Source organism: Tupaia chinensis, unplaced genomic scaffold (assembly GCF_000334495.1).
Source record: "Tupaia chinensis unplaced genomic scaffold, TupChi_1.0 Scaffold000276_2, whole genome shotgun sequence".
NCBI lineage: Eukaryota > Metazoa > Chordata > Mammalia > Scandentia > Tupaiidae > Tupaia > Tupaia belangeri.
The window spans coordinates 1,728,262-1,741,797 of record NW_006159759.1 but is presented as its reverse complement, the minus strand read 5'-3'; the positions used below and the strand labels follow the sequence as shown (position 1 = coordinate 1,741,797).

The following is a 13,536-nucleotide window of genomic DNA, read 5'->3' as shown; positions in this document are numbered from 1 at the left end:
GCGGTTGACTACATGGGAGTCCAGCGACATAGCCATTACGCTAACTGCTGGTCTCCCACAAGCCTTTTTTCAAACCCTGATGGGCTTCAAACCCTGATCAGCCATGTGTGATCAGGTTTTCTCTGCCCAGCAGCATACATGCTGTGCTACAGGACCGGCCCATTCCCACACTGGTTTCTTCTTGTTGTTGTTTTAACCTTCTCATACCTTTCTGATCTCAGTCCTTCCTATGTGCTGATGACATATTGTTTTCCTGAAGTATACATAGGAATAAGTTTCTACACTACTCAAAAATCTTTAGGAACTCCTAACCCTCTGATCAATTAATTGCAAATAACACATCATGTCATTTGACATTCTTTTCTTTAATAATAATTTTCACCATCCTTTTAAAGTAGTGGTACCTCACTTTATTTTGGGGGGTAAGGGTGATATGGTCACTGATTTCTTCAAAAATGTCATGAAAGTGATCATCCTAGAAAAAAATACAAGTTTATATCTAATACATGTTCCAGCCAAACTGTATTAATGCTCATTTGGTACTTTTTGTTTCTAACAACTATTATTACAACTCTTGCTACCAAAAATGTCATGTATTGGACCAGCAGTTAGCATAATGGTTATGTCACTGGACTTCCATGTAGTCAACCTCAGTTCGAGTCTCAGACCCGGTGGCTTAAACTCACGCCAGGCGCGTGTGCGTGCGTGCCCAAGATCCTGAGAGGAGAATGGAAGAGAAGGGATTGCGACGTGGCCATCCCCTCTGGGGAGTGATTTCTCACTTTTTATCTCTCTGTCTCTCTCTGTCTGTCTGGCGAGTGCATGCGCCCTATAGCAAAATCCTCTCCAAAAAAAGAAAAAAAAATGTCATGTATTCTTAGTGGCTTATCTAACGTGCTACCTTCTCCATATAAACATTTTTTTAGTCAGGGCAAGCAGTGTGTGTAGTGGTTAAGGCACTGGACTCCCACGTGGTTGACCTTGGTTTGAGTCCTGGATCTGACAGCTTGAAATTCATGCCGGCCACATGTGCCTGCATGCCCAAAGTCTCAGCAGAAGAATGGAGAAGAAGGGATTGAAGCATGGCCACCCCACATCCCTGGGGGTTGATTCCTCACTTTCCCTCTCTGGTAAGTACACATGCCCTTTAGCAAAAACCTAAAAACATACATATATATATACACACACACACACACACACATATATGTGTGTGTATATATATATATATATATATTATATGTTTTAGTCTCCATAGATCTTTCTTCCCCTTGAAATCAAATCCACATTCAGTTTATATTGCCTATATTATACTTATGGGGTTGTCTTATCTCCCTGATGGGATTAAAAACCAGGGCCAGCAGTTGGAGTAGCAGTTACATTGCTGGACTACCATATGGCCAACTGCAGCTTGAGTCCCAGACCCAGTGGCTTGACAATCATGCCAGGCACATGTGCATGCATGCCCAAGATCCTGCGAGGAGAATGGAGGAGAAGGGATTATAGCGTGCCATTCCCCTTGATGGGTGATTTCTCACTTTCTCTCTCACTGTCCCTGTTTGTCTCTCTCTCTCTCCCTGGAGAGTACACATGCCCTAAGGTAAAAACCTCTTTAAAAAATAATACTATATGAAGTTAGGCATTCTGGCTTATTTGTCTTTGTAGCCTTCTGTAGAACTCAGCATGGTATTAAGAATTTATTAAATATGGAAAAATAAATAACTGATTTTTAAATGTTATGATTTTCAGGCATCCCTTTAAATACAATCTGCAAATTCATTTCTGCATACATGTGTGAAATCTCTTAGCTCAAACCTGTTGGGCAGATGCGTTTCAAATTTCAGAATTGTTTATATTAGGAAGATAATACAGAGCAACATTTCATAACCAAATCTATTTATGCAGCAAAATATATTACTATTCACGTAAACTGCCAATGTCCTTACGTGAGTTTAGATCAGGTCTTGCTGCCAAATGAAGTCAGGTTAGGTCAGGTATTGTAGGACCAGCAGTAACAACAAAAGTTTTGTTTGCAGAGTGTTTTTGGAGATTGAGACTACGTGTGAGGAATTGTGGGCTGGTGTCCATTCTTGGCTCCACCTAGTCAGCTGGATTCCTTCATTCATGACACAGGGTGACCTCAAGCCTTGCTCCCCAATTTTCAGCCACAAGTTTCACACTTTGTTGGTCTCTTTTGAGAGAAGGTCACAATAATGTGTAAGTCATTAGACAGCACTGTGGAGCAGAGCTAGCTGAGACTAGGCAGAGCCAGTGAGGAGCAAAGTCAGGCACTAGGCGGTCGCAGTTACATTCTCCTCAGTAAATACTTGCTTGAACAGCAAAGTTCATCAACAGAAATTGAAAGTGTCTCATTATTCTCACAGTAAGAAATTTGATGCATACTTTTTTTTTCATGTAGTAATATCTGAATACCAAATGGATGAAATTATTTCTATCCAGAATGATATCATTGCTTGCTTTTTCACAAAATCACATATTTTAGAGACCTTTTTACATCTGTAATATAGACTAGTATCTCACTCTTTAAATGCTACAGAGTATTATTTCATTTGCAAAATATACTATAATTAATCTTTTATTAACAGATTTTGGGCTTTCTTTGATTTCTCAGTGTTATAAGTAACACATTTTCTCAAAGGTATTTTTCTACATTTCTAGAAGGTTATTATTTTTTTTTTTTTGAGAGAGAGAGAGAGATTTTTTTGCTATAGAGCATGCATGCTCACCAGAGAGACAAAGAGCAAGAAATCATACCCCCCAACCCATGGGGATGGCCATGCCACAATACCTTCTCCTCCATTCTTCTCTCAGGATTTTGGGCATGCATGCACATGTGCCTGGTGTGAGTTTCAAGCCATTGAGTCCAGGACTTGATCTGTAGTCAGCCATGTGGGAGTATAGCAATGTAACCATTATGCAATCTGCTAGTCCCACATTTCTAGAGTTTTTCTAAGGATAAGTTTCTAGAAGTAGAATTTTCAGGTCAAAGTAATGCGTACTTTTCATAGGTAAATTGCTCCTGTATTCTCCAATGGCTATCATCATTCACTGTTTTATCAGTTTGATGGTCAGGATTCCATTATTTTAACTAGTGAATATTAATAAATTCAGCATTTTTCAAACTTCTGTAGTCTGTGTTTTGTGAACTGTCCTAACATATTTTACTCATTTTTCTCTTCTTTTTCTTTTTTAAATGCCAGAGGGAGGGGAGAGAGGCAAACTCTCTCCCAATAGGACCTGATCATGCTGCAATCCTTAATCTTCCAGTTCTCCATTCTGTCAGGATCCTGGGCATGTACAAGTCTGCCTGGCATATTTCTCATGCCATCAGGACCAGGACATGAACTCTGGTAGACCATGTGTGGCACGGCGCCCTTTGTGCGGTGCTTAAATGCTGAACTAGGAGGCTGGCCCCTTACTCATTTTTCTCCTTGTCATTTTCTTGGTGATCTGTATGAATATTTCATATATTATTAATCACTTCATTTTTACTTATATCTTCTACAAATAGTTCTCCAACTTGTTGTTGTCCTTTGACTTTTGCAATTTTTTTTGCCTTACGTAAGAAATTTAAAATTTATTATGTAACAAAATTATGAAAATGTGTTTTCTATTTCTGGATTTCATGTCCATATTAGAAAGTTAGACCATCTCAAGATTATAAATATTTATTTCCATCTTTTCTTCCCATGATCTTAAGGTTTTCTGTCCTTTAAATAAAAAGACACTTAAATTGTTGACCTATCTGAGATTTTTTCTTCGGTATAATCCAATAGTTGCAAGACTACTGAATAATCCAACTGAAGACAGAAATTTGTTAACTCATCTAATTTTCTTTAAAAGCTTAAAATAAGTCCTACTAGCTCCAGTAATCTGTCTTTTATAAATATTCCAGGACCAAACAAAAATTCTCTGCCAGCACTCCCTAGTATTTTGGTTAAGTGAATTAACTTGTGACTCTTTGTTTACTCACTGATAAAGTAGGAATCATAAATTCTATTTTTTAGGATTGTTATGAAGAATGGAAAGAACAAATATAAAGCAGCGTAGCCTGGTTCCTATTACATACAAGCACTCAGTAACGACAAATATAGGTACTTCTCCCCTGGTCCAGTTACTAGCAATGTAAGCCTATATCACACTGTTGAATCAGGCACTAAACTGCAACGTTTTCTGTTATCAGTCATTTCCACCAGCACTGCAACCTCCTTGAAATGAAGGACTGTACCTGCTGCTGCAAAGCAGAATCCAGAACTTAGAGCACTGGTCCAGGAATTCCAATCTGCTCTGCTGTTCACTCACAGAATGAACCTCACCTGTACAATGAGGGAAACAGAATTTGCCTCTAAGGACTATTGCAAGGGTTAAATGAGGTAGTGCATGGGAAGAGAATAGAAGAGAATCTGAATTTCCGAAACACCCAGTAAGTGGTAACAGTATTTTTTTTTAAGAATTATTTTAACTTTATTTATTTATTTTTGTTTTGACCAGAGAAGAACAGAGTGAGTGAGTGAGTGAGAAAGAGAGAGAGAGAGAAAATGAGAAAGCAAGCCACCAGGTCCAGGACTCAAACTGCAGTCGGCCATGTGGGAGTCCAGCACCCTTAACCATCATGCCACCTGCCAGCCCTGGTAACATTATTTTTATACTTCTTAATTGCCAGAGGGCATGTGCACTCTCCAGAGAGGGGTTGGGAAGTGCATCCTCCAATGGGACTTGGTCACACTGCAATCTCTTCTCCATTTCTCCCTCCCATCGGGATTTGGGGCACAGGTGCACGTGCACCTGGAATGTTTTCAAACCACCAAGGACAGAATTTAGACACAGTCATCATGTGAGATCTGGCTGCCTAAACACCATGCTATAGGGGCAGCTCTACACTTTCATTTTTATATTTTCTACAAATGTTACAGCACAGTACTGAGCTCCTGGTCCAAACTCTCTGCCTGCTTATTCAATCTTCTAAATAAATCACTAGGCCATAGGAGAGTAAATGATATGGAAACTATGTGTGTTTTCTTCCTGAAGGAATTAGTATTACTGAATACCATGTCTCAAGAAAAACAATGATATGATTACTTAAGATGTCATATAAAGTACATAATGGAGGATGATGCTGTGTTAGGAATGAAACCAATAACCTAAGTTAATAATACTTTAAAAATATTAAGCATGGGGCCAGCAAGTGGCATGGTGGTTAAGGTGCTGGATTCCCACATGAGTGACTGTAGTCTGAGTCTCAGACCAGGCAGCTTGAAAATCATGCCAGGCACATATATACACCTGCCCAAAATCCCTAGAAGAAAATGGAGGAGAAGGGATTGTGATGTGGCCATTCCCCATGGGAGACGTGACTTCTCACTTTCCCTCTTTCTGTCTCTTTTTGTCTCTCCCTCCAGCAAGCACACACACCCTATGGGGGGAAAAGCATGAAAATTTATTGTATTGTGGGGACCAGCAATTGGTGTAATGGCTATGTCACTGGACTCCCATGTAGCTGACTACGGTTCGAGTCTTGGACCTGGTAGCTTAAACTCAAGCCAGGCATGTGTGCATGCCTGCCCAAGATCCCGAGAAAAGAATGGAGGAGAAGGCATTGTGGCATGGCCATCCCCTCTGGGGGATGAGTTCTTCTTTTCTATCTTTCTGGTGAGCACACGCACCCTATAGCAAAAACATCTCCAAAAAAAAGAGAAAATGTATTGCTTTATAGTAATGAAAGTAGAAGGAAAAACAATAGGCCATATAAATATTACAAAAGGAAGGTATAACAGTTCATTAGAGGAGAAAAATTCTTGATATTACTGTATATGAAATGCACATTATATAGTTGATTATGTGAGGGCTGTCCAGCACCCAGATGGATATTGCGTTCATCTGCTTTCTGTAAATTAGGTAGATTGAGGAAGTGCAGAGTGTGTGATTTTCTGATGCTCTAATTGAAGATGGAGTTTAAAATCAAGGAGAATAAATGATAGCATGCCTATTTGGGAGTTTCCAATTATTTCCATCAGTCTTTTAAAGAAGTTACTAATGAAGGATTCTCTGGAGTTACTTTGTTTTGCTGGAAAAAGGGAGAGTTTTATAGCTCATATAATTTTTCAGATGATAATGTTGATATTCTGTTAAGAATATTGAACATTTTGACTTTAAATTTTGACCAAATGATCATTCTAGCTTTGCACTGATGCCAAGAAGAAACCAGCAAATAAAGTCAAGAAACTGCTGGGATTTACTAACGTACCTGAATAAGTACTTGAATGAAACCTAAGGGTTTCCTGTTATAAAGGAGTGGTTTAAAAAAAAAAATGTTGACTGTGAATCCTTTGTTCAAGTAAAATCTTAAGTGGAAGTGCAAACCAAATAGACCAGGATTACTATGAGCAAAAGGAATGGGACTGAGTTAAGGAACACAGTTTATAGGAGACCAAGTTTTTGTACGGAATGTATAATTAATATTTGCTCAAAAACAAAGCAATTTGTGGAGACAGCATAGCAGCAGGGGTTAAAACACAGAGCTAGAGTTAGACCCCCCTAAGTAGTAGTAACCTCTGTGTATACCCATCTGCAAAATACAAGCAATTATAGTACCTCCACATCCTAGCACTTTTGCAAGAATTATATGAGTTAATACTGTGAACCAATTAGAGTAATGCCTGAGTCATGGTCAAGGCTAGTTAAGTGCTGTTAAATGAATAAGCCTCTTGCACAATATCAGGATATGTTAGCAGAAACAACTGTAATCCTCTAGATTAGTTGGAATGAACACCACAGTATGTCATCTATGGCTTCGGTATAACTCCTGTCAAAGTATACTCATGCTGACTAGGTATACAACAGGTTTTGTCATTTTGTTTTTGTCTTTCTGATTCTGTGCAAAAACAGGGATCACATAACATATTCATCTTTGTATTCCCAGCATGAGCCATTTTTTAATGCAAATATCACCAATACACATCTCTGGAGGGAATAATATCCTTTAGTAGCAGGAAAGAAGCTAATCACCTAGTTCATTTAGATCTGGATCAAAAGACTTTAAAACATTCTGAAAAAAAGAACAAGGTATGTACCAAAGAGGTAGGTGCAAAAAACTGCTTCTGAGAGAGGGGACAATTCTCTATTTGTTCAAGCACTGCATAAATGAACCACTTACCACATTTGCAATTAATGCTGTACATGCAAACTGGTCAGACGTCCTTCTCCCTCACTGCACTGCAAACCGTGATCAAGCAGTAGCAGTCAGTTCTGTCTTAATACATAGTGCCTGGCACTTGGCAGATGATCAGTAAATTAATACATAAACTAATGTAATTAAGGTAATTAATTCATGAATAATTAATACATGACTAAAAGGAGGATAATACTGCAACACAATTAAAAGTTCATTGATGCTTACATAGTCTGGTGTCTTCTAAATAATACATTTTAGGACCAGTAGATGGTGTAATGGTTACATCACTGTAATAGTTACATTACTCCCACGTAGTTGACTACAGTTCGAGTCCTGGACCTGGCAACTTAAAACTCATGTGGGGCATGTGTGCGTGCATGCCTAAAATACTGAGAGGAAAATAGAGGAGAAGGGATTGTGGCATGACCATCCCCCCTGAGGAGTGATTTCTCACTTCTGTTTCTCTGTCTCTCTCTGTCTCTCCGATGAGCACAGGCTCCCTATGGAAAAAATATCTCAAAGTCTCTCTTAAAAAGAAAAGAATAATACATTTCAATTGTATTATAACATCTCTTCAATTATATTGTATTAAATGTATTCACTACAAATGCTGTCACTGAGTAAAGACTTAGTAAACAATAACAGTGTGCCATTTTGGTTACAATGATTGGTTCAAGGGGCAAATTGTTATTTACTGAATGCCTTCTATATTCCCATTGGTAAACTAGTCTAGCATACACTGGGACTATCCAATGAGAAATGGTTCTTTCCTATACAATACCAGCTCACTAGTCTACATCTGTAGGGCAGGCAGGTCAGTATTACTTCATCTTCTTGACACTTCCTGGTTCACTTTAGCCCTACAAGTCTTGGTAATAGAATGCAATGAGCTATTCAACCATTTTTTGGTTAATATATCTTAAACAGTTCAATTAGCTTAAGAGAGGTCAACTCTCCCTACCCCCACATCCTCATTTCCTACATAAGGTCTCCTCCCCCTGGCAACTCTTCTCTGTTCTGTCTCAGACCAATGGAAACCCAGTTTTCCTGGTGACAATAGACTTTATAATCTTTCACTCCTAACATGGAAGAGGTGGAAAACCTGGCTCTTATCCCCTGATGATGTATTTCCTAAAGCCCCGAGAATGTGATCCACCCATCTATAGGACAGACTTCTCACTCCTGGTCTTACATTCTCCTTTAGGATTCGCTTTTACCTTCAGAAATATTTCATTGTTGGGCTTATATTTTTTTCTTCCAACTCTCTATTGCTTTTCTTTGACTCTATTTCCTCTTTTGAGAAAGGAATCATAGTGTTAGAAAGCAAACTTGGGAATCACACTACCTGTGCATCCTGATTCAACCATTTCCTGTGATTAAGGTAGCATCCCATTTCTGGGCCCTGGTTTCCTCATTTGTAACATGGTACAAATAATAATACCTACATTATAAGGAGTAAATGAATTGAGATCTAGAAAATGCTTAGTCACTGGGACATAGAAAGCACTTGATAATGTCATCATTATCATCATTATCGTTGTAACATTAATATCCATATTATTCCCTATTAACTTATAACTTCTGTCCATATTGGTATCTACAAGTGGCTCTCCCTTGTACCAGCTCATCACACAGCACTTCTCTGCTTTAAGAGCTTTTTGTTTGTTTGTTTGTTTTTAATTGGTAGAGGGTATGTGCACTCACCAGAGAGAGACAAAGTAGAAAAGGGAGAACTCTCCCCTCAATGAGGCATGGTCATGCTGTGGTCCCTTCCCTATTTCTCTATCCTGTCTAGACTTTGGGCATGCACACATATGTGCTAGTATGTCTGACAAGGTGCTGGAGCCAGGATTCATACTGAAGCCAGCCATGTGGAATCTGACTCCCTTAACCACTAGGCCAGGGGGCTGGCCCATTCTAAGATTTCAGACCAGGTATTTTTCTCCAATTATAAAAGTCCCTTCAGTGATCTTTCTCATTCCTGAAAATGCTCAAAAACTTCTATTTTCCTGCCTTAAGTCACTGATTTTTCTCCCTATATAAGACTCAGTTTCCCCACCTCTCTTCCATGTTAAGAGTGAGAGATAATAAATATTTTCAATTTAATTTCCCAAACTGTAACTCTTACAATTTTCTAATATGAATATTCAGCTTAGTATAATATCAAGATCTTCATTTTTCTTTGATGTATACTTAAAAGCTCTTCTTAATACCTAGAGGTCTTATTTGTCCTTAATAACCAATGAGTTTCCTATCTTACCTAACAGCCTTCCCCCATTATTCTAAAATATACATATTACAGTTCACAAACATCTTCCCTCTGTCAAACATACAACCTAACAAATCTCATATACCATATGTTATAAAATTGCTCATCTGGGCATTTAGTGAGATTCTGTATATGTTTTACTTGCATATCTTATCTCTTCAACTCTATCATAGATCCTTGAGGTAAAAACAACACTAATGAAAGCTGATGTATGCTGGAAATTCTCTTAAATACTTTATATTAATTCAATTAATCTTTATAACAACCCTACAAAGTAGTTACTGTTATTTTCTTTTTTTTTTATTGCAAAAGGGCACATATGCTCACCAGAGACAGAGACAGTGAGCAAATAAGACTCCCAATGGGGCATGGTCATGACACAATTATTTTTTCCTTCATTTCTTTTTCACATCAGGATTTTAGACACACACATTCATGTACCCAGCATGTTTTTCAATCTACAAAGGCCAGGACTCAAATTGTGGTTGACCATGTAGTATCTAGTTCCTGATATACAGCATTTAACCACTACACTACAGGGCTGGTCATCTTATCTTTATTTTCTATCAAAGACAGAGAAAGGTGTCATCAGGTAAAGGAAATATTTGGCACAAACTTAATATAAAGGGTATGTAATAACTGCTGAATAAATCAAGTTACATAGTCTTATAACCTTGCTCTAGTTTTATAAATGATTGATCAACATCTATTATGAATTCCTCCTTGTAAATATTGCTGAATAAAGGTGCTTCATGTCTACTACTCAAGACTAAAGCAAGACCATGCCAACAATAGAAATCTAATTAATGCTTTTTAAGAGTAAATTTGGAAAGACATTTTCTATGGTTTGGATGCTATTATGATAATAAACATGTGAAAGCATTTGTATTTTACAGTTAGGCTGTTTCTCATTCTGTACATGCACTTTTTTTTTTTTTGGAGAGGTTTTCGCTATAGGGCGCGTGCACTCGCCAGACAGATAGAGACAGAGACAGAAACCGAGAAATCACCCCCCAGAGGGGATGGTCACACCACAATCCCTTCTCCTCCATTCTCCTCTCTGGATCTTGGGCACTCATGGACACGTGCCTGGCATGAGTTTTAAGCCACTGGGTCCGGGACGCGAACTGCGGTCGACTATGTGGGAGTCCAGCGACATAGCCATTATGCTAACTGCTGGTTCCCATGTACATGCACTTTTTGGAAGTAATTTCTGAGAATTAAATATTGAGTCGTCAGAAAAAATTGACTTTTCCGACGACTCAATAGTATTTATTTTTGTGTAAACCTAGGATAACTAATAATCAGTAACTACCTAGTTGTATGATCTTTGTATATCTTTGAGACTTGCTAATCTGAAAAAGAAGGAACTGATCTTTGGAGGACCCTAAGGAGATCATTATTTATGAAATTCTATTATTCTAAAGATACTTTAAGAATAAAGGAAATCATATTCATGCAAAAGTGAACGTTAAACTGGAAACAGGCATCAAGAATGGTAACTTCAGTTATCCACTAATGAACCAACTTTTCTCACCAAGAACTTTCATTTGTAACTGTAAATGTCAATGGGAAAGTGAAGGCCACTCTCTCAGATGTGCTGTTTTCTCAAGTCCTCTTTTAACAATGCCTCAATTAATATACAATGCAACTGAAGCCCCCTGTTTAAATATATTTAACAGTTAAATACATTAATCTTTTGTGGGAAAAAGGCATATTTTAAAAATACACAAAGCAAATTTTTTAAAATGATGAACTCTTCTTGAAGGCCCCCTTAAATTGAAAATTGTCAATTCCCTCCTTTTCTCCTTTTTGAGAGCTCTTGAAAACAGAAAACTTAGAAACAGGAAACAAAGAAATTGACATGCAGATTTTTGATTCCTTGCCCAGGTGTGATCTCAGAACTCCAGAGGGAACGCTCAATCCCATTTCTGTTTGTTAGCAAATATACTTATTCCTAATATTAAAATGTGAAATGATATATTTGATGATAAAAACACATCAAAAGGAGTGTGTTTGGTTGCTTTTAGCATAAGAAGAAAGAGAAATTCAAACATGTTTTTAGGAAACATAAGGTCCGAAATACACTTAGACAAGTCGATCCAAAAATCATTTGATAAATACCTAAATTATTTAAAAAACATGAATGTTTTACTTAAAGCAAAGATTATTTCGGAACATTACTGTGATGTACAATCTTTTAATTTGTTTTAAACTGTTTACTCTTCTTAGACACAAATTATACTACACAAAAGGTGAATAAAAATTTTTTTTTAGAATTACCATTATAGAAATGTTTCATAAATATGAATGCAGGGAAGAGACAAAATCATGTAAAAAAATTTAAGTGCATCATATATCGGCTCTATACATATACATGTACAGGTATGTATATATGTGTGTTATGTATTTGTAACTGCTTCATATATGTGTGTTACACAGTATATACTAATATGTGGATGTATACATACACATACATATACAATTTTAACTACTTCTTCCATTCTTTTGATCAAACTTTTAAAGTTAAGTTAAAAATAGTGAAAACTAAATAATGAACAGTATCACTGTCTTCAAGATTATTATGACTTGTGTCTAATAATGAAAGTGCTAGTCAGACTATGCAGTTATAATATCCAACCATGCTCAATTCTGATTGTTGCAAGAAGCATTATTAACACATAATCATATTTTTATACAGAAACATCACCATTTCTCAGAAGAAGGGATCATTATAATAAATGAAATAGTCTACAATTAAACCAATAATAAAGGATCAGGGGAAAGGAGCCTACCTTCCATTGCCCTTTTAAAGAAGACCTTACAGCTCCCACAGGTTAGGACACCATAATGACAGCCTGAAGCTTCATCCCCACAGATTAAACATATCTTCTGAGGTAATGATTCGAAGCTGTACTGTGGGCTCTGGCTGGCTTCTGAATCCGGCCTTGAAATGCAAAACAAAGTACTCCATTTATTTTTAGGTGCACCACTATCTAATACTAAAGGTTTTTTAAACCAGCAGTGAGGAGGATTTTAAAAATAGAACTGTTTACATACACACTTGAATGGCATGCACACTACACATGGTGGCAGGGACTCCCTGTAACCGGATTCACCAGATGCGCACATGATGACCCCTTCATCAGGATCACCAACGCAGCAGAAAAGGAATTACTGTATGATCTGATGTTTAAGAAAGCTAAGTTTACTGGTGAAAAGGAACTCTTTCTACAAAACTCCTTATATAGAAACAATTTCGTCTTTGACAAATGAAATGTTATGCCCTTCCTGGGTGCTGGGTAAAAATAAACACGGTTTGGCTTTAAGAAAGAGTTCAACAGTTCTGAGCAATGGTTTTGAGTTGTTTAAAAATTCAACTTTGTAGTGTTTGTTTACTTAAACAATGATACGTGTATCATTTTAAAGTACCGTTTACTACTACACCTACACAGTACTGCCTATTCACAGCACAGAAGACTCCAAACCGAGGCCTTTAAAAAAAAAAAAAATCCCACTTCTTCAGAACGTTAATTAAATGTTTCCCAAAACCTTTATGCGAAAAGTTGAAGCGAAGCGGAAACAATGTTAGAACGCGGTGCACTACAGTGACTGATGTTTAAATCCAACATTTAAACTTGGCACGCTTAAAATTCACTTTAATCTTGTGCCATCCGAGTGTCCAGATCCCTAAAATAGTTCTGCTCTCGGTTCTGACCCGCACTTTTCATCAAGTCCCACCCCTTCTAGAAGGGGAAGGGTGCCTTAACTCCTCTCCAAGCTAGACTTCCCTGGTAAAATGTCCTAGGAAAGGGGGACCGTGGTGAACCCCCTACCTCCCCGCACCCTTCCCACCGCGCGGGGCCACCGCGCACCCACCGCGACGCTGCACACCTCCAGCCGGGAACCTCGCGCGGCCCAGGAACGGTGGGGCGGGGGTGCTTGGGGAAGGCGCTCCGAAAGCCGCGGGTTCTGTGCCCACTGTGTGCCCCCGCGAAGGAAGAAGGGAGGCGCACGGCCCCGAGCGCGGCGGGGTGAGCGGCCGCCCACCCCCTCGCGGCGGCCGGGACCTGGCGGC

At 38.4% G+C, this 13,536-nt stretch overlaps 1 protein-coding gene across 1 annotated transcript in view; it reads right to left on the bottom strand.

Moving 5' to 3' along the window:
• PGR (progesterone receptor) overlaps positions 1 to 13,536 on the bottom strand; it is an 84,511-nt gene that overhangs the window by 68,279 nt on the left and 2,696 nt on the right. Inside the window, exons 3-4 of the mRNA XM_014588422.1 lie at positions 13,338 to 13,528; positions 12,254 to 12,405 (exon numbers count right to left, since the gene is read on the bottom strand). Coding sequence (XP_014443908.1) covers positions 12,254 to 12,405; positions 13,338 to 13,528 — 343 coding nt within the window. The remainder of the gene's footprint in view (positions 1 to 12,253; positions 12,406 to 13,337; positions 13,529 to 13,536) is intronic.